The 26,493-nt window shown below is 40.2% G+C and overlaps 1 protein-coding gene across 2 annotated transcripts in view; it reads right to left on the bottom strand.

Moving 5' to 3' along the window:
* Positions 1-2,954: 2,954 nt before the first annotated feature.
* The window catches only part of LOC121926633 (phospholysine phosphohistidine inorganic pyrophosphate phosphatase), a 195,064-nt gene continuing 171,525 nt past the window's right edge, over positions 2,955-26,493 (bottom strand). For both annotated transcript variants that reach the window (XM_042459772.1, XM_042459773.1), the window contains one exon: positions 2,955-6,954. In XM_042459772.1, coding sequence (XP_042315706.1) covers positions 6,926-6,954 — 29 coding nt within the window. In that variant the 3' untranslated portion in view covers positions 2,955-6,925. The remainder of the gene's footprint in view (positions 6,955-26,493) is intronic.

A 26,493-nucleotide genomic window follows, 5' to 3' on the forward strand; every position in this document is an offset into this window, starting at 1 on the left:
CCAGTTCATCTGGATGAGCCCTTACTTGAGCTTATTCCTCATCCATCCACCTTCTTGCAGAATTCAGAAACTTCAGCAGTCAAATTTAACCATTCTCTTCTTCCTTCTTAGCTGTCTCCAGCCGAGGCTAAAAGGCAAAGAATCTCTCATACACACCCATGCTCATAAAAGTCTAGTGCAAAAATAAATCCTCAATCACCCTCCCCTCCGCCACAGGTTCAACTTCATTCCATAAAAAAAGGAGTGCTTTGAAAAAAAGGAACAGAATAAAAATATCCTTGGCAAAGAGGAAGATGGAAAATACATTTAAGAAGCTTTGAAACATCAAAAGTGTCTGTGTGCAAATAGCATAAGGAATATAAGGAAAATGCACAGATGTTTGAGTGACCTCTTACACTGAGAGAGGGTACAGCCAAAAATGGACCAGATAACAAGTGGAATAATCAGATGGTGTTCTTTTCATTAGCATCTGTTTAATCCTGTGCTCTGAAAAGCTTTATTTACTATTTCCATGAGCCTAGCTACAATCCTCTTCAATTGTAACTGGTACAATATGTTGCTCAAACCAAGAAATGCTTTACAATACAAATATAATCCAAACAAGTCCGAACAGAAGAGGTAGCCATCAAATCTGAGAAGTCTGGGCTCACTTTAGTCACAGCTATCTGCTTTATGCAGAATTTACACGTGACTAAAAACAGCTTCCAAGATCATCTTGTTCTGGAATGATTTTGTATCAATGTGGTGCAAACATATATGAAGATACCAGCTGGAATCCTGTATAGGAGATACTATGTATAAGCACCATAATATAAGGATTGTGAAAACAGTTGGCCCTCCATATAAAAGGATTCTTCCTCCATGGATTCAACCATCCATGGCTTGAAAATATTCAAAAAATACATGAATTACAAAAAGTAAACCTTGATTTTGCCATTTTATATAAGGGACACCAGTTTACATTTTATATACCATTGCATTTAATGAGACTTAAGCATCCATGGATTTTGATATTCACAGGGGGTCCTGGAACCAAACCTCAGCAGATACCAATGGTTCACTGTATATTACAATCAGAAGTACATAACTTCAGATTACACATTCATGATTACCATAGAAGATTCTGGCTGATCAGTGTATTGTGGATCATGTGTATTGGTCTCCCAGTTTGGGCTATGATCCATTCACAACTTTGAAAATATAGCTTATTGGTCTAGAAGAGCATGCCCATTAAAACAACAACAACAAAGCAATAATCTAGTGCTAAATTCATTTTTGTTGTGATACGACTTCACATTGACTGAGTTATGGCAACCCTATCCTAGAATTTTCTTGACAAAATTTATTGAAAGATGTTTATGCAGTCATTTATGAGTGTGATTTGCTCAAGGTTACCCAGTGGGTTTCCATGACTAAGGGGCTTGACAGACAGGCACTTTATGCTGGCCTGGACACGGACCAGGAAACCCCATCCATGACGCACGCCATGATGATGTCCATGGTGCGCATTGCCCAAAAGACACTGGCCAGAAAGGGCATTACCATGGCACACAAGCACGCCTGTTACACCCCTTCCAGGAAGCTGCTCAGAGAAGCTTCTTTTAGGGAGCAGGTTGATGCTGCAGTGTGTGGCTGCTTCGGCACCGACCTGGGGCAGGAAGGGGTGGTTTCCATTTGCCCATCTGTACTGCCCCATGGTCTCCCAGAGTCCTAGTCCAACACTCAAACCACTATAGCATGCTGGCTCTCATTAAATTCATTCACTAAATGGTTCCTTAAATTTGGTATAGTTCAGGGCCTTGGCATGCCCTGCTTAACTTTTATGAAGAGCCCCTTTCCCACTGGCCAGTAAGTCTCTTAATCTTCAATGTATGGTGAAAGAGAGTACAAAATGAAGGCTTTTTCTAAAACAACTGCACCAAGCCTGCAGAGATGGTCAATAATTGAGACTGACTGCAGTAGCCAGCACAGACAAACTATTCTGCAAAACAGCATTTGTTTAGAAATGCGGGATGGGGATAAAGAGCAGGGGCAGAGAAGTCACACAAGCCAAGCCAAGCCAGGAGGGTGGCATGGCAGTATGGCAAGTCAGCATTTTTATGGCAGAGGGCAAATGAAAGAAAATTGCAGAGCTAAGTGTGCAATCGCTGACAAGGATTGAACCTTATGGGGTTGAGACAAGAGGTGGAAACAAATCTTGCTGGAATTGAGATTTTTGATGAAAGTATCCATTTTGTACCTGCTGAGACTCAATGCAAGACAAAGCATGGCTTGCATGGGGTAATATACACTCCTGTGAAACCTATGGTACATTTCGTGGGGGGGGGGGGGGGGGGGGAGATGGCACAGAACTATATGTGATTGAGTGAAAATGAACATAACTGAAAAATACACATGTATCATGCTTTAGTGGGAATCATGTGGTTCTTCACATGTTTTTGGCCTTCAACTCTCATAGCCAACATAGCCAATATTAAGGAATGCTGGGATTTATAATTCAACAACTTCTAGAGAGTTGTATGACTTTCACTCCTCTTTTTGTCAATGGAGGAATGAATATATTATGTTATGTGTATACAAAATATGTACATAAGCAAAATGCACACAGAAAATTTGTATATATCTCCATTTCGGGGGGAAAAGTATCAGGGTAGGCTGTATTTCAGAGGGAGGTACTAGCAAACCCCTGTGAAATTCATGGGGTCACCATAAATTGACAGGCAACTTGAAGGCACATACACCCAGAGGTTTTTGCCACGATGTAAATGTAGAATGAGATGAGAAAGTAGGAGGGATTCAAAGAAATGGAACTGAATCAAGATTGAGAGATTTTCACATCCCTAGTTCAGACAGGCTCAAATGAGCTAAAAAGATACATTAATAGAAAACACATACACAGTATTATGCATGCAATGCAAACTTTTGTGAATAAGTAAAGGAAAGCAAAACAGAAATCTGATCTCATTAGAGGGAATCATAAACCACATATCTTTATTTGTTAAATTAACCTGCTACAAAAAGTAAAGCCAGACATGTTACTGCAGATCAATGCTATTATGACTATATCTGTAACAGAATTTATGTTTTGTTGTGATAAAACCAACTGCCACTTCAGGCAACTGTCAATAGAAGACACACAAACACATTTAGGGATTATTATGAGAAACCTGAAACCACCTCTGAAGGCACCTGAAGTATCAATCCAAAAGAACATCAATATTATGCACTTACTTTGCATACTACTGTATTGTTTTGTAATTCACCTTAGGGCAAAACTCAGTGTATGACTATAATCCATGCAGTTAGTAACTACATAAATGCTTTCTAAAAGAGTAAATAGCAAATGCCAGAGGCCCTTTTTAGATTGGGATTATGGTGGGAAATCTGAAAGCTTTAATTTTATGGTCCTTGATGCTGTGCCAATCTGGATCAGGAATTTGCATCTATTCCTCCAAAAGCAAACAGCAGGTGTTGCGGCTCTGATCTAGATCCAGTGAAAGAGAAAGCATGGGATGGGGGACCTGACTGGATGCAGTCAGTGGATGTTCCACCTCTGGTGTGAAGGCTTCCTCTCCTGTTACCTTGAGTCAGCAGATCAGTGGCTGAAGATGACCTAGCACAGAACTGAGCTCTGCTTTGCAGTCAGGAGAGCTGTTGTACTAAGGTTCACTCTTCAAATGGAAGATATACAATTTGGCTGTGGTGTACTTACATAGGTTGAAATTATCCATATTGCTAAGGAGTCTACCTGGCCCTGCCCACATTGTTTTGGTTCCACCTTGTACACTTAGACCCACCCACTGCTGGACATACAGATGCTTCCCAAACTGGAATTTAGTCCACAAAGTAGAAAAGGTGCTCCACCCATTGGTTAAAGCCCTCCTACCTCCCTCCAGAGTCTTAACATGGATTAGGTCCTCTGGTAAATTAGGAACAACCTAAAGGCACACCACCACCACCTGTTCTTTAGTTATTTTTAAAAAATATATAATTGCTAATTGTTGTGTTCATCACAACAGATTTAGCACTTGTGAGGAAATGAGTTGCTCCAGGGCCCAATAAAGACTTACCTTGCCATTTACAAATCATCACATCAAAACTATGGTCACACAGTGAGCCCGTGATATTGGCAGGTTAGAAATCCATGGACTGGAGCTCCTGTGCATTGCTCTACCCTATATTAACCAATGGCAGCACACTCCCATGGGCATGCTGATGCGGGTTTGTGCATGTTGCAACTCATCAACTAATACGAGCTTGAGCTCCCATGTTTTTTCCTATCTGTTGAGAGGCCCAGAACCCAAACCCTGGTGATGTATTATATTCACCACTGAGGCCATAAACCTATGTCTGCAACAGTGATGGTAGGAGAGCAAAATAAGGTCACTGCCCCCCCCCCCCCGAATTCTGGATAACAGATTTTTCCTCTGTTGCCCAAATTTCCAATATTGCAGTAACTTAAAAACTTCACTCAAGCATTTGGAAATACTTCCACTTCTGAATCCTGCTTGTTCTTTATATATGACTTGCTCATTTTGTAACCAGTCGGTTAACTTGAAAACATTTGGAAATACAGTTTAGGTACAGAAAGAAAATGGGTGGGAAAAGTTAACAAAGAAATAGGCATGCAGCAAATAGAAATGTTTTAGGTATGAATGTAGACAATGTACATTGGTATATTTTTGACGACAGAAGGAAAATGGGGGCAGGGAACAATGGCCTAATTTTGCACACATCACTATAAGTCATAACTCTCTGCATTGTATCACTTCAGGCTGCATGTAAGAACTCACATGACCCAACAGTTCATGTCAAAAAATAAATCCTTACACAGAAGGATTTATGGACCTCCAAATTACTAAAGGATCAGATTCAACAGGCTGAGATCTGATGTCTTTGACAGTATGCTCACACTGTTGCTTAAGTGGGGAGCCTGCTCCCTCTTCCACACTTCATTCCTGGTTGCACAACAGCAGCCTGCAGTCTTACAGGTACAACTCTGTCCCCTCATCCATCATTCATCTGTGGGGTCTCATCCCACTGCATCCTGAGTGTCCTTGTGCAGCTGGAGAAGGAGAACCAACTGATGTCTGAGAGGCAGAGCTGTTCCCTTCAGCCCTTTGACTGCTGTTCCACATCTTAGATATGGGGTGAGGTACAGTATCTCCCCTTCTTCAATATCTCCCCAAAATACAAATGTTAAATCACTAAGAGAATTCTGGTCTCTTAACACATAAGAAAAGAGGATTTGATATGAAATGAGGATCAAATAGACACCCAAATCTGTCCACTACAGATCATAAATAGTCCAGAAATGAAGATGGAAGGAGTGTTGCTATTCCAGTCAACTGATTTTCATTTCAAATGCCATCCAAGAGCATGCTGAAATGGCAAAAAAGAGGAGGTGCAGTACGCTTGTGATTCAATGCTAAGGAAAGCCAAAATTATGTTATTATCTCTTTCTTAATCCAAGATGACTTTAAAGCTGCAGCAGCAACAGAGGGTATAATCATTTGGCTCTGAACCCAAGAAACCCGACACCAGTTCTTTCAGCTCGCTATTCAGCCATCACAAGATAGCTCTCAACATGCACAGCTATTCTTAGAGGACAAAAGCAATGTGATGAGGACAGAAGCAGAGTAGTCATGGGAGCCTGAGCTCTTTCCAAGACAATGAGAGTAAACATAAAAATAGCTGTGTTTCTCAGGGTAGTGGTGGAAGATGAAGCAATCTCAACACATCAACATTGTCAAGAATGCAAATACAGGGGGAAACATTCCTCAGAAATGTTGGGCACAGATCTACCCTGGTTCATAGCAGTTACATGTCCAAGACTTTTTGAAAGCAGCCTGAATAATCACACGGACTAGCTTTGAAACAACCCACTCAGTTGTCTGAGAACAAGTGCTCATTTTTAAGATTAAAGAAGACAGATGTGTTATAAAAAGAAAACCCACAGTGGGTCTTTGAGCCTAGTTTTGCAACTGAAATAACAGATGTCCATAGCAGTGAATCAAATGCTGTCTCAGACACCTGAGTTGTCCCTCCTACTATACTTCAGAAAGGTTGCATGCAACTTTTAAAAAATGGTTAAATGCTTTGCATTATGTTTCTACGACTGGCTTATTAAAACAGATTTTTAAAAGACACATTCTTAACTCTTCCAGAAGTGGGGAGGAGAGCTCTTGTTGCTGCTACAATGTGCAACCATTAGAATAGCGCGGAATCAGTTTTTGCTGCAAATTTGTATGATCCAGAACATCCTGGAAAAAATCGTGTGGGGCTGGATGTAATGAGGTTGCTGGCAAAACAGCCTTGCTAACATATCTCTCTTCATTTTTAGGACAATGCTTTTTCTCCAGTTTTGAGTGGGAATCTGTGCATGAAACTCTGAACTTTCCAAATGTCAGCAAAGCCATAGGGATGCAAGTTAGTCATGTTTCAATTAAGATCTAGACAAATTTGGCACTAACTTCTTTAGGAGATTAGCCTAGAGACAAAATGACCACTTCCTCTGAATTGTGTTCCAAAAACAAAACAGGAGAAGAAATAGGTCCCAGTGAAATAATATGGTTAGATGTACCCAACCAGACAGTTAAGACTGAAAAGATTTGGGGAGGGAGGGCATAGAACACATCAGTCTTCAATTTTTTTCCTTGTTGTTTGCTTGACAATGACTAGTATTTTAGCTACTCAGTATGAGCTACTTGTTAGAAGAGCTAGTCTTTTGAGGCACATATATACTGTGAGTGGCTACTGCATCAAAGCTGAGAGAAGATAAATTTTTAAAGGTGTACAGAAATGTCCACATGTTCAATTAGGCATGTTTCAGCTTTCTGTTACAATCAGAGGCGCCTTTATTTATGCAGTTGCTTTAGAATTACATCTACAGCTTCTGCAAGGTTGTTCACATAGCCATCTGCAGTCACTTCTGGGTGTTGTTCATCACAAGGCCTACAGAGGAGACAAAAGGAGACAAAAGGAAAGCGTAAGTGGAGTAAGGAATTGTGCATATAAAGAATGATGATCAATATAATCTCACTATTTGGAAGCTACAACATTCCCAGGTTTCTGCCAACCCAAACAGTGCCAATCGCTTGTCAGGCATAAGGATAATGTATGGGTAGGACAATGGTAAAAATGAATAGCAGCCAAACCTTGTGCTCATTGTCACATTGATTTAATCCTCCCCCCTTTTCTAACACCTGAAAAGTGGAAAAAGTGATCATGCTTGTGATTCTCCAGCCAAATGACACACTGGACCATGCAAATGCCTGCTTGGTGACTGTTGGGACTGCTTGTATGTCATGTGTGCACCAGCCATTACTTAACTCCGTTCACTATAAGTCAATGTCTGGGCAATTTATGCAGAGCTTGAGTATATTACATTTTTTTTGACTACAGCTCCCACAATTCCCCAGCCAGGAGTTATAATCCATGAAAGTAACTTTTCCAAACAGAATTCTGTGTAACTGAACAACAAATTCCATGTAATTGAACATAGTTGAATAAAAGATTTGGAAATTTTCTGGGCCCTTTCTGTGATGATAACCTGCACTTATAGCAGGGCTGGGGAACTACGCGGCTATTTATATGTTATAGAACTGCAACTCCCTAGCCAGCACAGGCCTCAGAGATGATGGGAAATGTTGCCCAACAACATTTGGAAGGACAGCCCTAAATGAGAGTATAGGATGTAACTTTTATATAGTGAAGTGCCCAAATACACCCTTCATTGGAGCATTATAAATTGATTGTTTTCATGTATATGACTAAACTTTGTCTAGGTATGCCCTGTGAACGTCACGCCAGTTTAACTGCAGCATTGTGGATCCAAGGCTAAAGCTTCCTCTTTTTGTCCCTTGTTCATTCTCTGCATTTGTTCTGCTCCCCCTCCAATCTCTACTTTTGGATGTAAAGTTCAAACTGTATTTTGATCAGAAGTTTCTGATCAAATGTTCCAGAAGGTAGGCAAAGGGTTTGGGGCTCATCCATAATGGGAATCAGAACTGGATGTGCATCCTAGGACTTTGGTTCAACACTTTAAAGACTTCAGGGATGGGCATGAGAACACAGTAATGCATCTTCAACCACTCTCCATTTCCTCTTTTCAAGTGTGTAAAAGGCAAGAATATATTTACTGTAGAATATTTCCTCAGCCTGTGAATACTCATTTCCCAAGGGATGTTATGTTGGCTACAGCTACCACTTGCACGATTCAATAGGTAACTTGTCAGAACAAGGTCTGTGCTTTAGTTCTTGAGGCAACACTACCAAGGGTTTCTTCTCTTCTGATCATATTTCTGAAATCCTTTAACTGTAGGAGTGTCCTGTGTGCATTAAATTCCTAGCAAAACCCCTGAGGGGGTTATTCTTTATCAGTTGTCCACAGACATAGACAATTATAAAAATATCAGTTGCCAGAAGATATTGATTTATGAGTACGTTTGTCAAGCAATGATACAGTCACATGAAGCAAACTCTATCTTCACTTACTTTCTCATATGAATTAAATTACTTAGAAAACCTCTTAACACTATCCATCTTTGGTTGTATGCAGAATGGGTGATTCTGGCAGGGCTGAAAGACCAGTTTTCTGTTCTTGGGTTCCTTCAGGGGCCACAGACACTACCATTGTGTAAAAAAGCACAAAGTAAACAGCAAACCAGAAGTGGTTAAAATGTTGCTTTAGGTTTGGAAAAACAAGTATACATTCATTGTAAGGGGGACCCTGTGACGTATTGAAAAAGTGAAGTGCCATTCCTGAAAGCTTTCAGCATAGGCAATTCATTTTTTATTTGGTCAAAAAAGAGGGGTAAAGGAGCCTAGAAAGATCAAAACTGCAAAAACTGCTTAAGAGTTGCACCTTATCTATCCCTGCCATGGGCAGACAGGTAGCCAGACAGGTGGATACTTGCTGGAACAAGATACATGTCAAGATGGATGGAGAAACAGACCAACTGGCATGCAGACACAAAATTTTTAAAGATTGAGATATAGAAGGCTACAAACTGGTAAAAGAAAGTGAAATTTAGGCCAGAAAGTGACTTGATGCATTCACATCCTTGCGTGGACCTAGGCAATAAACAGAGGCCTGGGGGGTGCTTGTGGCATGCAGAAATAGCATCATGAACTGAGCCAATGAGAAAGTATGGTGTATCCCTTGTGAAGCACTTAGACTAAAGGAACTGATAGAATTAAAAGGAAAATGTTTTTATTACTGAAGAAGTGATAGTGATGATACAGGCCAAGGTTGGGAGTTTCAGCCAAAACACAGAATTCCTGAACCTTCTCACTAAGCGAAGTGACCAGTGGGTCCCACAGGGCTCTGTCTTGCGCCCAGTGTTATTCAACATCTTTATCAATGACCTGGATGACAGAATTGGGAGCATACTTATCAAATTTTCAGATGACACCAAATTAGGAGGAATAGCTAATACCCCAGAGGACAGGATCAAAATTCAAAATGACCTGAATAGACTACAAAGCTGGGCCAAAGCTAACAAAATGAAATTCAACACGGAGAAATGTAAGGTACTGCACTTAGGGCAGAAAAATAAAAAGCACAGATATAGGATGGGGGACAACTGGCTGAATGAGACTACATGTGAAAGGGACCTGGGAGTCCAAGTAGACCACAAGTTAAACATGAGTGTACAGTGCAATGCGGCAGCTAAAAAGGCCAATGCAATTTTAGGCTGCATCAATAAAAGTATAGTGTCTAGATCAAGGGAAGTAATAGTGCCACTGTATTCTGCTTTGGTCAGGCCCCACCTGGAGTATTGTGTTCAGTTCTGGGCACCACAATTTAAAAAGGACATTGAGAAACTGGAGCGTGTCCAAAGGAGGCCGACTAAAATGGTGAAAGGTCTGGAAACCATGCCCTATGAGGAATGACTCAGGGAGCTGGGGTTGTTTAGCCTGGAGAAGAGAAGGTTAAGAGGTGATATGATAGCCCTGTTTAAATATTTGAAAGGATGTCATATTGAGGAGGGAACAAGCTTGTTTTCTGCTGCTCCAGAGAACAGGACCCAGAACAATGGATGCAAGCTACAGGAAAAGAGATTCCACCTCAACATTAGAAAGAATTTCCTGGCAGTAAGGGCTGTTCGACAGTGGAACAAACTCCCACGGAGTGTAGTGGAGTCTCCTTCCTTGGAGGTCTTTAAGCAGAGGCTAGATGGCTATCTGTCGGGGATGCTTTGATTTGGATTTCCTGCATGGCAGGGGGTTGGACTGGATGGCCCTTGTGGTCTCTTCCAACTCTATGATTCTATGTCCCAATAAGCCCTCTTAGCTTTTTGTGAAGCTTTTCAAGTGCTACTCTCTTCTGCCTTGGGAAGGCCTCACCTGGAATACTGTGTCCAATTCTGTGCACCACAATTCAAAAAGGATGTTGACAAACTGGAGTGTGTTCAAAGGAGGGCCACCAAAATGGTGAAGGGCCTAGAAATCATGCCTTATGAGGAAAGACTTAGGGATCTGGGTATGTTTAGCCTGAAAAAGAGATGGTTAAGTATTAGAAGAGGTGTCACACTAAGGATGGAGCAAGCTTGTCCAAATCTATGATTCTATGCTTCTATGATTCTACAAACATCAGTGTTTAAGGGAGAAGGACATTAGGTTGTTTCAGATGAGTCTGATCTACCTTCTCTTCATTGGGTTTAAAAAACATTAACCTCCTGGCATATCTCTCTCCCTGCCTTGTTAAAGTCAGTCATACACATCTATGCATTTAACTGCTTATGTGCATGATCTACTCACACAAGAATACAATATGGGAGGAGGGAGCAAGAACATTCCTGCAGCAAAAATTATCCTGAGAGCCCAGGTTTTAATTTTCACATATTCCTATCTCAGGGAAGTTGCGCTATGATACTGAGTTCCCACCTTATATGGTTGCTTGTATAACTGGGTCACTCAGATGAACTCTTCAGATAATAAATAAATATGCTGATTGTCAGTGGTGCAGCAAGGTAATTTTAGACACAGAGCTTAATGGTCTTATGAGGGTCAGGAAAGAAGATATGGACAGTTATGTACAACACACATGTTAACTTATCCCTCCCCCTCAATGCATTGCTTTATAACTTCTTATTCAGTCCTGATTCAGTGAAGCAAACAAATACCATTTCTGCCAGCCCTGGCGTTAAAAGAAAAAACCCACAAAGCAATGCTACCCTGACCATTAACAGGTTTGCAATTTGAACTCATTTAAATTATGACATGAGCATGACTACAGCGCTTGACACAAAACACATTTATTTGAGAGAAAGCACCACTTTATAGTAGAAAAGACTAATATATTATTACAGTGAAAATAACAAAAAAAAATTGTAGTAAAAAAATCTGTAACCAAGTATAAGCTTGGCTAGCTTCTCCCCACCTATAAAACATTTCTACAAATAAGAAGAGAGAAAGACTACCAGTGCTAGTCCAGGTGCCGATGCCAAGTTTGCTTACTGTTGCCACACATGATCTGCCACCCTTTTCTTTCTAAAGATGCAACCCAAAGGTGCCTGGGATGGTGTTGCAGGGGGCCGAGGAAATCGATGACTGCTCATCTCCAAAGCCAGAGACAGAGGTCCAAACTAGGGGGAGATGACCTAGGATTTCCCCCTCCCTGCAACCGCATTAGGACCTGCAACTCCCACCCTACTGATCTCTGTCATGGAGTGGGGGTGAGGGAGACAGGGATTATTAAGGGTATAGTTTGGGTGAAATAGCTGGAGCTTTTGATAGGCAGGATTCAACTCCTTCCTCCTCTACCCTGTCCCCAGAGGAGGTGGGGGTTCCAATGTCATTGGGGCAGAGAATCTGCTCCAGTTTTAGTCTGAGGTTTAAAGGAGATATCTAAGGAGTTCTTCTTTAATTCAACTGTATGGTTGATTTTAATTTTCAGATGACTTGGATGTTTCTTTTCAATGTTTTTCATTTCCTTGTTTTCTCCTCATGCTAAAACTGATTAGAATATGAGAAACCGCAATTCTGAAATAAGCTCAGCTTTAAAATTTATACTAAAATGGAATGCATTCACCACTTGACATCAGAGCCCCACCTTGCTCACCTGCCTGTCCCTCAACCTAGGGAAACATGTCAAACCAAACCCTGAATAACAGCAAAGACCACTCCTTCCTTCAGCCCAGGAATGCTCTGGGTGAGCTGTAGGGATGCGTCACCCAGATCTCTAGTTACAGAAAGTTAACAAAAGCAAAAGTAATTAACAGGAAACTGAGCAAATGCACAATGCTTCAGTTTACTTTGAAGTTAAGGCCACTCACAAAACCCCAGAACATACAGAGCCAACTACTGTAGTAGAAAAATCAAAACCAAACCACAACATCTGTAATCTTTTTTTGGCTACTGAATTCCTAGGCTAGAGAGTTGGAAATGGATCTAGAAGTGGTGTGAAAGATGGAATACACCTATTGCTTTTTCCTCTATACACTGATTTTCAAGGAGGCAGGAAGGCTACACAGACATGCCAAAAACCCTGAGTATATTTATGGTTGTATTGACAGTAGAGGGCCATGCTAAATAACATCCATGTTAGAGATCTATGCAAAGCTGTCCCAAAAGTCATGGTCCTATTTTGAAACGACAGTTGGCCCTCCATATTTGCAGCTTTGACTTTTGCAAATTTGATTATTTGTGGATTTAATATGTTCTCTCTATGAATCTCTTGGCCCCCCAATGCAATTCTACCAGAAGTTGACCAAAAGTCACACTGGAAGCCCTAGAGATTCCTAGAGAAAACACTTCTTTAGGCATTTGTTGGTCTTCCAGTACAATGGTCAACTTCTGCTGGATGTTGGTCACAGAATTGAGCTGGAGAACCTAGAATGCATTTTAGGTGCTCTCAGGTTTTTTAAAAAGTGTTTTTTTTATTTGTGTTTTTTCCATTATCACAGGGGTCCTGCACCACTGCAAATGTTGAGCGTTTACTGTATCTGACATTCAGTCTTGTCCTATAACAGCATCCCTGTGAAGCTCCTACTGCACAGTCTTTCTTATTTGATCCATCCAGGCAAAGAAAGCAGCAGCATTTTCATTGTGCTTAGATCCAGCTCCATGAGCTGCTGAATTACTGCTTGATGAACATGCTAATTAAGAATCTAGGATTTAGGTTTGCTCCTTTCTTCTTCACGCCTAATCTCTTTTCCTTTTCAGTTGTGCCTTTCAGGTTGTAAACCCGTGGGTATAGATTCTTCTATGTCCGATTTTCCTAAGCTGCTATGGGGGCGTTCTTGTCTGATTAGAGGGTCACATGCATTTTCAATATATAATAAGGAAAAACTCATGGTGTGTGCATCACACATATATAAAATTCCAAACAGGGTGCCTTGAAGTGAGACACAGGGTGGGATTGACAGTGACCCTCCTCAATTTAAAGGAGCAAGTTCAGAGTTAGGACATTGTAGCAGTCATATCCTAGTATCCTTTAACCTTGAGCTCAATTTTCTTTCTTTTTTTATTATTGTTGATACATAGGCCCATCTGGTAATCTGCTGTTTGTTTTGCAATTTCCTTTGCAGAGCTAAAAAATAAAGTCCAATGTTCAAAGGAATGTGTTTTCTTTCCTTTTTACACATCAGGGTTTAGTGAGATGCCAGAACTCTGCAAGCAAATGACAAGAATAAATGGTTCCCATGCCAATCGCATTTAATTTTTTAATTCAATGGGAAAAAATGATTGTTGTCGTACTGAAGCATTTGTTTTACTTCACAGCAGGAGATAAAAATCTGAGACTTGACTGCTTTATTTTGAAAATATGTCATACTTCTTCAGTAAAATTTCAAAACCACATTCCTTTAAAAGAAGCAGGGTGTTTATACTACAGATAAGCCCAGCACACCTTTTGAGGTAACAGCAGCAAGTTAAAACATAAAGACTGGAAGAAAACATCACTGTGCTGTCCATCATCTGAGTCATGATGCCAAGAATTACTTCCTTGGGATTTTTCACAATAAAATTTTTCCATTCATATGACTGAAACATTGAGAATGGTTGCAAAGGAAATATATAAAGTGATGGTCCATTAGAGAGTCAGAAAATGCACCAAAAGTTTGTCCACCTCACCTTATAAGCATCTAAACCAAATTGCTTTGTGGCATTTTAAGGACCTTTCAAACACATTTCTTTTCATACACTGTGCAATACAAGAAGTTCCATTCATCTGCCTTATGATCACTGCATAGTAGTAGTTAAGGACCATTCATCTCATTCACTTTCAGCTGATATGGAAATATTTGTGCTCTTTGTGCTGGCTAGTTGATGTAAAGGTCACCCTTGTTTCCATCACAGATGTTTTCAGACAGGCCCCATAATAATTCCCCCATTAGGATCAGTAAGCTAATTCAGTTAACAAGCTCTACATTCTTCTTCAAGCAGCAAAATTTAAATTGCAAAAAGGTGTGTCCCTACCTCTTGAGTATTAGCCAAATCTCTTTTCACAAACAACTCTGCAGTTAAGTATCCATGTGTTTGCCACCCAGGATAGAAAGTGATTCAGTTCTGCATGTTTTAAGATAATTTAGCACACTTTTAATTAGTTAATAATAGCGGGGTATACACCGCCAGAAAGAGGCGCCTCCCCGGCGCCTCTCTTTGCTCCGCAGGAGCACTGCAGCAACCAAATTGTGTGGTTCTCCTGCAGAGCAAAAAAGGAGCACCTGGAAGTGGCCCCTCTTTGCGGCATCGCTGCACCACTGCAAAGCGTGAGAGATGTTACGATGATGTCGCAGCTGTGCCGCCCCATCTGCGACATCACTGTTACGTGGCAGCTGCGACGCCCTTGTCACGTGCAAGGGCTGCCGGGCATGTGGGCGCTTTGCCCACCAGGCAACCCTCGCACGTGATGAGGGTGCCTCAAAGGCCCATCTGTTCCAGGCCCATGCCATCACATTTAAATCATATGGCCAGTTCAAACACTCTTTTAAACTATATTCTATACTCTGTGTTTAACTATATACATTGAGCCCTAAATTCAATAGCCTGGATCCAGTCTTAGGGCAGACCTACTGAAAATAATGGGTCTGAAAATAATCGAATAGTAGACCCCTAATGGTGGAATGGGTGATGGAACTGGACAGAACTGGAGGGCAATCCATCCCCCAATTACAGGTTTGCAATAATTCCCCAGAACTGGGTCTGGAAACACCTTCTAAACACAGTTTTCAGGTTGGATGTAGTATTTCACAATTTAGCCCAATGAGATCTAAATTAATAATGAATGATATTAAGTCTCATTGATTATAGTAGGTGTACTCTAAGTATGACATAAACCAGAATCTTACACACTTTTATAAATGTAAGGTAGTGTTGCTGGATCCCATAACTGCACTGCTGCCTCAGTCACAGACATTGCAGCCTTGAGTCTTCCTGTTACACAATGGTCCACTAGCTCCCCATATACCAACTCAAAAGTGTGAGAGGGAGTGGTATGAGTGCTTGCAGAATTATTATTATTATTATTATTATTATTATTATTATTATTAGCTTTATTTATAAAGTGCCGTAAATCTACATGGCGCTGTACAAAACCAAGTAAAATCAAGAATATATAAAAAGCCTGCCTATGGCACACAATCTAAAAGTTAAAACAACAAATTAAAAACATCATAAGAACAAGTTAAAACAGCAAATATCCAACATTGAGTCAAGCATCAGAACAACTAGGACACAATCACAGACTTCCTGGGAACGCTTCCCTAAACAATATGGTCTTTAACTCGGCTTTGAAGCTGGTTAGAGACGTGTTGAGTTGTGCTTGTAAGGGGAGGAGGTTCCAGAATGACTGGATGCACTATAGGTGACCTCTGAGAAAGTAAAACATTGGGCCCGTACAGACAGGCCAAAATAAAGCTGTTTTGGGTCACTTGGGAGGTATGCTTTTTGAATGATGCATGCATCCTAAGAGGCCGGAAACCATGCCAAAACCTAAGGACTGAAGCATGGCTTTGGTGTAGCTTGTGGCTTCTTAGGATGCATCCATCATTTAAACAGCATACCTCCAAAGTGACCCAAAGCAGCTTTATTTTGGTCTGTCTGTATGGGCCCATTGTGACTACTTTTACACTAGTGTGGTGTCCCAACAATTCCAAAATTCTCATCATTCTAGGGCTCTTTAAAAAAAAAAGAAAAGAAAGAAACCACTGTCCAATTTTCTAAATTCATTCATAGAGTTGGATTCACCCAGCCTTAGATTAGACTTAGAAAAATAATGGGCCTTAATCATAACCAGGGCCTTGTCTGGACCTGCAGTTGCACTGTTCCCCCCCCCCTCCCATTACCTTGAACTCTGTCCCCACACTGTAGTGGCTGTCTGCATAGGTGTCCTCTATTGCTGCAGTGGGTCACTTGTTTCTGAGGTCAGAACGAGACACCCAGCAATGGGCGCCTCATGATGACCTCAGAACAAATGACTCATGGTAGTTGTCGATGGGCCAGATGGCATAGCAGGATGTCCATGCAAATAGCTGCCAGTCCATGGAAATGGAGAGCTCCAAATCCTCTTGATTCAGAACAAAAGGTATGTTTTTAAAATGCATTTTAACGTTATTTTGCCTCAGTTCTGATGTGGGGTGTGCTGGATGCCATCTGGACTGCCTGAATCAGAACTTGGGTTTTGGCCATGTGTTGTTCGAATAGCATGATGTCAGAATGGGGGGGAGGGGGCAGCCTTTTGGGCCATGCAGACAAGTTCTAAGTCCCATCGAGGAAAGCTGTTTTGGTGGTGGGCATATTCTAAGGATGATCAAATCTGGATCCAAAACATATATCCCAAAGTTTTAGTGATGCGCAGAAATAAAGATGAGTAAATAAATAAATAAACCCCCATGGAGACAAAATATAAATTCCAAAATGTTATCACATTAAATTGCCTATAATATACATTAACATGTCATGCTTTACCACAGGTAGACCACATAGCTAACAAATGGGCTTATCTGTTCCCCTTCCTCCAGTGGAAATATTCAGAAAACAAAACAATTGTTTTCTTCAAAATAAATAAATAAATAACTTAAGTGTCAGAAAATACCAATCTAGAGCTCTCCCTTCCCCCATTGCCACTTTTCCTCCAGTCCAAGTAACCATATATAGAAATGCTTGCCAAAGTCAGTAAGCTTTAGAGACCTACAGATCTTGGAAAAGTTACTTTGGGAGAAGTTATAGCTCTCCCAAAGTAACTTTTCCAAGCTTGGGAGATCTCCGAGAGCATATTTTGACCTGTTAACACATAGTGTTCACCATTTCTTTTTCTTCAGCATACCTGAGAAGGAAGCATCCTCAAACCTACCAGAATGCTCAAACAACATGGGCTGGGCAGCAAGCCACTGTACTTGTAAAATGAGGATGCTGGGAAAGAGTTGGCAGAAAGCCTAGAGGAGAATATCAACTTATAACTATCTTGCAACTCCTTTGTTGTGGCTTCCAGTTGACAGATGACAGTTAACAACATGGCTAAATCATTAAGAATCTGGCTCTGTCAAATTGCTGACAAACATAAAAAAAGTTAATAAAGTTGAGATAACGATCACTGGGGAAGGATTCTTGCTCAAGTTTCTCCTCTATAAAATGGAAGTGTATCATGATTTTTTAAAAGATGAAAATAAAGTTATCCTGTTGTTTGGGAGCAAGGCCAGATTCCTGCAGCAACTGAGAACCTCAGTTATTCCAAACCTGTCCCATGTGCTTTAGAGTAAATACACATGGCTTCATAGGGTGAGAGCAAGGTAAACAGAAAACTATCTGGTTCCTATTCTCCAGTTAATGTTAGTGTCTTTATTATTAAAGTTGTAGTTTGATGCTTATTTCCTTGGGAAGGAGTCCCACTGAACTTTGTGAGGCTTACTTCTAGGTAAACTTGCTAAGCCCCTATTAGATTCTGTGCTTATTCTTAAGTAATAAGGAAAAAGCAGACATAGCATCTAACTACATTTTTAAGTATCATCTAGTTTGGTCTGCAGACGTACGTCCCACTGTATTTAGTGGCATTTAAACACATGTAAAGTCCTCCATCCAAATTTGCGGGGGATTTGTTCCAGAACCCCCCTCCCCCCTGTGAATTTGGAAATTCACGTATATTCAAGCCCCGTAACTTTGAATGGTCATGTGCTCCTGCATGCAGCCATGTGCATGTGTCATGGGCGCATGCACCATTAACTTTAATGGAGGTTGCCCCTCAGTGAATAATCAAAACCACAGATCTCGAGTTCGTGAAAACGGAGGGGTAACTGTAAATACATATAGCACTGTAGTCTCATGCCCTCACAATGTTAAGCCATCCTAGAGATCTGTTAACTATATATTATATTTTTCTGAGCCAGTGTGGTGTAGGGGTTTGAGCGTTGGACTATGACTCTGGAGATCAGGGTTCAGTTTCCCACTTGGCCATGGAAACTCACTGGGTGACCCTGAGGGAATCACACACTTTCAGCCTCAAAAACCTGAGACAGAATTTTCTTAGGGTTACAATCAGTCAGAAAATAACTTGAAGGCATTTTAGTTTTTGTATTCAATTATTTGTTTTCAAAGCAGTTCAATTAAATAAATCCCCAAGGAGAGTAAAAAATGTTCCTTGTTTATCCTCAGAGAATAAAGCAGCTAAATCATAAATTCAATGAACATCATTGATAAAATAAGGATGCTTTATTTTCTGGAAAGTAAATTTGACTCCTTCAAGAAATAGAAGCTATTACCATTAACCCATATACATGGGGAATGTCTCAAAGTTGCCTCAAGTACACAAATAAATTTGGTGCTAGAAAGTTTTTCTAATATTTAGGGATGTACATATTCTTATAACCTATTTATCCATGTCCTGGAACTTAACACATGTTAAGTAGAAATGGATCATTCATGGCCTTTTGCCTGCTCAAAGACTGAAACTGAAGTGCTGTAAAGAGAATACAGTGGGCCCTTCCCTTATGTGGGGGACCTGTTCCGGATCCCCCATGTAAGGGAAAAAACACGTATGCTCAAGCCTCATTATAAGTAATGGGATTCGTGCCTGCAGCGCGGTGCAGGCTGTGCCATTACTTATTCCAGGGCGCACCAGGATTTTTTCTGGCGCTGCTTCCAGCATATGCTGGAAGCTGTGTAAGGCGTGCCCATGTATGACGTGGACACACTGTACATCCCCACCTGTGATCCAATGGGTAGAAGATTTAACCATGTTTGCAACATTTAAAAAAAAAAGATATAATAGCACAATTTACAAATGCACATATAATTCAGATATTTAGAAATTTATGAGTAATTATTGATCTTTTTTTATTTCCTTATTCTTTAATGCTGGAATGTTAGAACATCATAATCTGTAACTGAGAGCCTTATAATTTTACTTTGCATAATAATTTTAAAATAAACAAACAAACATTTACTAAAAGAAAAACAAGAAAGTGGGGATTTGTGAAAGCAGAAAGAACTATGAAGGGATGAAGGCATATCATTGTGATAATGTCGAAGGGTTGATCCATACAACCTTTTTGACAGGATGTAACCACCACATGTTCCTATTTGAGTGGGCCAAGGGGGAAGCAGATGGCGACTGATCATGTGAATACAAAGTAGTAACTGCAGCTAGCTATAACCTGCCTCAATTGCCAGTTTCCAGAGATTTTTAGGAGATCATAAATTGCCACACTAACACGACCAAAGCATTCATAAGGCCAGCCACTATGTACCAACTCCATATGGCAGTTCACAGTGGCAGCACAATGAAACAAAACAGATATAACAGCACAGCTCCATTTAGGCTTAGTGGGATACTACGGGCATAGAGCAGATACAACTTTATAGATACTGTATGCCACCAACACCTGGACGGAAGGAGGGCTACATTATGGGCTTGTCTACACCCGGAAAATACTCCGCATTCAAACTGAACATACTGTGATCTGGCCACATGCAATTCGGAGGAATTGGGGCTTTTTGTGCCCCCCCCCCTACAATTTTGGGTGAATAAATGTCAATTGCACAGGAATTGGTGCAATTGTTGGTCAATGTGTGAAAATATGCAGCAATTCATGTCATAAAATTGTGTAGACTAGCCTATGGTGTATGTGTTTGAGCTGAAGACCCTCCATGAAATTGTTAACTGTGTAAACAGAATGGCTAAATTGAGCTTCTTTCTTTTTATTTTATTTTTCTTAAGTTATTAACAATATGACATAGCAGCATAATGTAACTACTGTATTTTTTAACTGAACAAATAGGAAACTCACCAGGCATTGTATATTACTTGCCCCAAAAGTAAGAGCTTCAAGGTTTATATGAAACCATTGGTTCATAGGTTCACAGAATGAGAACATAACAATACATTTACCACTCAACTAAAACATCAATTCATCGGTTCAATTGTGATCATAGAGAAGGTGGAAACTCCTCACTGTCATTGATGAAGTTAATAAATGGAAACCATGTTGAAAAAAAGCTTTAAAAATTTCTGTCGGATCATTCATATCATTTTGAGATTATGGGAAGATACAGATTTTATTCATGTTTCCACAATGTTTTCCATTTAACATTTGCTGCATTTGTATGTAGATCAGTATCCCATACTTTCTTGACGTCCTCACAGTCTGGGTATGTTGATTCAATCAACTGACTACTGTATAGATTTTTTACACTAAACCTTTAATGTTTGTTACACCTCTATTTTTATTTCTGTTCTGGAGATAAAATGGAGTACCGGAAATATTTGAATCCATATTGGTTTAATTTCAGGTTTAATTGCTGGTTTAATTAATCTTGGATTTGTTTACTGGACATATGTTTAGCTTTTGTATAAAAGTCTAGTAACCTATATACCTATATAGTCATTTTTGTTTCCAGATTTTAAATAAATTAAATTTATCTTGATGATAAAATAAGGGATGACATGCAGTTCGGATCAATGATGAAGATGCCATTATAAGCCTATCTCTCCTTTTATTCCATATCTTGAAAGTGTTATTTGGAAAAATATTTCGTGGTAGATTTAAGTGCACTTAAATTTCCACAATGTGAGACTTTCTTATCCACTACATATTTAAATTCTAACACTCCATTTTTATTCAGACATCTATATGATTGAGGTGAATTATTCTTATCATTTGACTCATTCTGTGTATAACATTCTTTTATACTCTAAACCTTTTATCCTTATTTATGTATAGTACTTATTTATGATAAGTGAACCATGGTTAACAGCTAATAGCCTGAATTTTCAAGACCTAAGCAGAGCAGTGGAGGACATGGTGTCTCTGAGATGTCTCATCCACAGGGATGCCATGAGTTGGGGTCAACTCAAGGGCAGTTAACAATGATGACAAAAAAACTTACAAATTTTAAGGCTCTGAATCAAAAGTTCTTGCTAGAAAAAGAAGGGGAGAAAAGGGAAAAAATAGTCTTTTGGCACCTTTCAGAGCAGGCAAGTCTATTTTAGCATGAGCTTTCGTGGACTACAATCCATTTCCTAATGCATCGGTGGAGTACAAAATTCAAGCCACAGATTTAAATACAAAGTTACACAGTTGCGAGGGGTGGATCAGAGTAAAATGAGGAAAAGGCAATTGTAATACTGGCCATAAACCTTCCAAAGTCTGGGTTAGCATAAATAAGCTCTCTCTATGTACATCTAGCATTATTTGGAACCAATTTTGCCATCAGTCATCCTAATGTCTGAGTGAATTGTACTGTTTAGCTACATCCATAGCAGCATCTGTTAATAATCAACAGCTAATAACCAACAGCTAACAGCTAATGACACTTAAAGTGGAATCATTTCTTCATGGACTGGCAACAGCTTCCCATGATCTTTCTCAGCATTAGCTGGAAATGTTAGGGACAGAACCCAAAACCCTCTGTGTGCAAAGCATGTGCTTAATTTACCAGTATGTTAAAGCCCTACTTTATCCCCCCCCCTCAGATGGTGAGAGGCTACACAAAACAGTACACATGAGAAAGGTAAGCTTTCATACTTAACTATCCAACTTCCCCATGAGTACAATGCTCTGGGAGAGGAAACACTGATACCAGTGGGGAACACCTCCCTTCAAGATGCACAGCTATGTGCTCAATGTACTGGGAGGGAAGAGATTAACTGATACAATCAGGGGTAGAAGAAAAGTATTAACTCTCTTCATGTATGAAAAGTTCCAGCAAGCCCTAAACATCCGTCCAACTGCTGCTGTGTGTGTATGTGTGTCAGGGTGGTGGTGGCTGTAGGGGAGAGATATAATTACTAGCTTGACGATAGTTTAATGGAACATGGTGAGATAAACAGCATGGGAAAAAGGATTCAACCCCCTCTCCAAACTCTGACCAAGATCTCCCCCCCACCTCAGCACACCTGCTCTTTATTTTTAAACCTCTGAAAACCAATATCTAAAGTGAGTGTTTTCCTTGGATAACCAGATAAGTTGCCTTATGTGAAGGGGTGTGCAGTGGGTGCAGGAGGAAATTACAGCTTGATTCTAAATGTCCACATGTGTGTCTAACTTGTTTTATAGACCAAATAAAAGCCAATGGTCAAGATCCAGTCAAATGCTGGCAGAATTAAAAGCTGCATAGGTTTAATAACACTACATCACCACTGCTTGTCAGTGTACACAGAACAAATGCCACTGGGGCCCTTTCATGCTGCAGTTATGGCACTATGATTCCATTTTAACTGCTGTGGCAACATCCTATGGAATCCTAGGGTTTGAAGTCTGGAAAAGCATAAGAGCCCTGTGGCTGTGAGTTCTCAATCCCTCTCCCACAAGCCCCAAGGTGCAGCCATGGCACTTAAAGTGGAATCATATCACTATACGTATAGTGTGACAAGATCCTGGGAAAGGGGGATTTTCCTTGTGCAGCAATGTCCCAGATCACTCACTGCATGTGGCAAAAAAGTCAAACCACTTGCATGATGGTCCATTGCATTGGCAGCTAAACACAGTGGGATTCTGAACAGTCATCTTGTCATTTTCATCATCATCATCATGATCACTGCTGTAATCATCATCATCATCATCATCAGCAGCACATACATGTTTAATACTTATATACTTTGGCCATTGGAAACCAAAGAAATATAATTTGGCCAGTGGAAATCCTGTGAACAGAAACAGTGTTATTTGTTACAGTTTTTGCTAGATATTATTAACAAAGCTTTTTTCCCTACAAACATGCTCATATGTCATACTATCTATTCTAGGTCACAAAGCCTATATTTTAAGATACATCATCCCAAACATTACCTCCAAATTTGATGCAACTCTGCCCAAGTGAAAAAGCTAGACAGAACCTTATTTTTAGCTATACAGATTGCTTATAGACCTGGTAACGTCCAGATTGCAGAAAAAAGATGTTTTCTCATCTATGCTTTCAGGAGAAGTTCTTGCCAACTGTTAAGGCCAGTGGTCTGAATGTGAATTTCTGATAGAAATTTCAGAAAGTCTGCCTAGCCAGGTTGAAAAGGGAAAGCTATACAATACCACTTAATATGTTTTTCCCAACGTTTGGATGAGTCCTGAAACCTGCCACTTCATCATGAGCCACAAGAGATGCTTTTCTTGCACTCAGGGGTCCATTTCTATGTAATTCTTTGATTTCATTTTTTCTGAGCTCATTATCGGCTGGCTCACTTTGGTTTTTCAGTCCTCTTCATGCTATTAAACCACTTTGAGATTTTTTAAAAAGGAAAGAAATGTCAAAAATACATAAAGGAAGAATCACTCATTTTGAAATGTCCAAGGGGACTGTGGACTTGGGGCACGAATGTGTAGATGTTGGTGGAAATAAAAGAATTCTCATGCCAAGTTAAAGTACTTGCCTATCTTACATATGTATGCAGTGAGCATTGCTATTCTGTGTGAAACACAGCTGTATTCAATAAAATGGCATCTCCTTTGTCCCTCTCAAACAGCAAATGTTCACATGTGTTTCCTTCTTTCTTCCAGTTTGCTGAGAAAATCAGAGAAAGAGGACCCTGCTGTTTGGTTAAAATCTGAGGTTAATATCTCTGTTTGGGATAGTTTTAGTTTTATTACTAACAAAGTAAGATGAGTTTCTGGATTAACCTCCCCCCATGTGGTATTTCACTGTAGTTGGAAACAATTCAGGATAACCATGGTGGATCTTCTCCAGGAATAACACGTTAGACATATGTACATTAAAGCTTTCAGGAATAAGTACAAATAAGCATCTACCTTAAATAAACTTTCAGTATTAACAGTTAACAGATGGTTGTATTTATTAGTTCACCCAATTTTCAAAGTTTAACATTTAGAGCTTGCCCAAAATGCCCAAGGGAACATTCCTAGTACACAATTATAGCACTATGATCCCACTTTAAATACCATGGTTGCATCTGATGGAGTCATGGCAGTTGAATTGGAATCACGGTGCACTACAACTGTATAGTTGTGGGTCCCAGGGTACTGTAGAACCTGGTTCATCCTATGGTTTGCAACAACTGTGGTCAATTCAGATTATGGCCATGTGGACAGGGAGAGGGAGAGGGGAGAGAAGAAGATGGGAATGAGAGATGTAGGAAGGAGTGGATATGGTATGGAATATGTAAGAAGAGTTAGAGACAGGTGTACATTTGAGTATTTGAATATAAGGTAATATGTAGGTGTTATGTTACTGATACTGTTTGTTGTAAGGATATGATATATGATATATGTTGTATGCTGTATCTTAGTAAAGTGGTATTATATTGTTTGTTTATTTTAATATTAATAAAATTGATTTTAAAAAAAGATTATGGGCATGTGGAATAAAAATATGAACAGAGAGGCTGTAACAACAAGGGCATTCTCAAATGTTTCACTGCAAGGGATGTAAATACCTTCCCAACAAGACATGGCTCTACAACATGTCATCTCAGTGCTCAACCCTGCCCAAATACTGTCCTCTCCACCCAGGTTGCATGTTCATTGTTCTGAAATTGTAAAGTGATTGTTCGACTCAGTGGAATCTATTCAATGCCACCTGCACACAACATAGGGCTAAATGATTTTGGAGTAGTTAGAGTGTGTAAAAACCAAAGTCTTTTCCCACATAGAAGCATATATACAGATATATATGAAATAAATAAATAAATAAATAGTTTCACTTCTGAATAGCTTGTTTGTTCTTGTTGTTGTGTGCCTTCAAGTCATTTCTGTCCTATGGTGACCCTAAGGCAAACTATCTTGGGGTTTTCTTCAGAGGAGGTTTGCCATTGGCTCCCCCTGAGACTGAGAGAGTGTGACTTGCCCAAGGTCACCCACTGGGTCTCCATGGCTGAGCTGGGAATCGAACACTGGTCTCCAGAGTCACAGTCCAACACTCAAACCACTATGCCACACTGCTTCCCAAATAGCTTGTACACAACTGCAAACACTGCTACAATACCATTGCTACAATGGCAAACACATGGACTCACTAAAAACTCAGGTGGCTGGGGTAAGAAAAGCAAATGTCAACAGCGGTGAGTGGGGCCCTTTAAATCTGGTTTTGCCACTTACTCTTCCCTTGCAATGGCACTAAACTGAAGAACAGTCTTGTAGGTCACCTTGGGTCTCTTATTGGGAGAAAGGTAGGATAATCAATAACTTTATTTATTTATTTATTTATGGTATTTATACCCCGCCTTTCAGCCCTAAAGGCTCTCACAGTAGGCCTCCTCACTCTTGTACCTGATTCTCTGCAGGGTATGGGATGAGGAGGGCTCTGCCACCTGTTGTAGCCACCAGGCAGGTTGCGGGAGGCACTTCCCTATCTGCCCTAAATGGCTAGTCTCCACTTCAAAAAACACAAATACTGTCAGCCCTCCATATCCACAGATTCAACCATACACAGTTTGAAAAAATATTTTTTTAAATCATCCAACAAAGAATCTTGATTTTGCCATTGTATATAAGGGATACCATTGTATTATACCATTGTATACAATGGGATGTGAGCATCTACATGCTAAATGTGAGCATTTTGGAATCCACAGGCAGTCCTTAAACCAAACCTGAGCAGATACCAAAGGCCCAGTGTACAAAATGTTTGCATCTAAGTACAACTTGGTCTATTTTTTTCAGAACAACCACTGACATAACATTTAACAGTCGTTCATAGTGACACTCTCAGCTGTTCACTGGGGGAAAAATGAGACTGGCACATAGCCTAAACTTCAGAGTACTTCTTCACCACAACCCATGTTCTGCCAATGGACTGGTGCAGTGTAGTGACTTACGAATACGACTGTTGTCTAGCTTTTATAGCAAACCAATTTCCCAACCTTTGCAGGCCAACTTTTTATTACTTTATGACATTTCTGAAATGAGGGGTTAAAAACATTAGATGCAAATCTGAAATCCAATTCTCTCTCTATGGCTGGTGGAACCACACAGCCTTGGCATGTTAATTACATCCCCTTATAGGCAGAGAGAAACCATCTCTTGCTAATGAGTGGGAATGATAGGTCAGTGAAATCTTTTCCTGACCCTACTTCCCGCTGATTCTCTGTCTGACCTCTCTCACTCC

This window comes from Sceloporus undulatus, chromosome 3 (assembly GCF_019175285.1).
Source record: "Sceloporus undulatus isolate JIND9_A2432 ecotype Alabama chromosome 3, SceUnd_v1.1, whole genome shotgun sequence".
Taxonomy (NCBI): Eukaryota; Metazoa; Chordata; class Lepidosauria; order Squamata; family Phrynosomatidae; genus Sceloporus; species Sceloporus undulatus.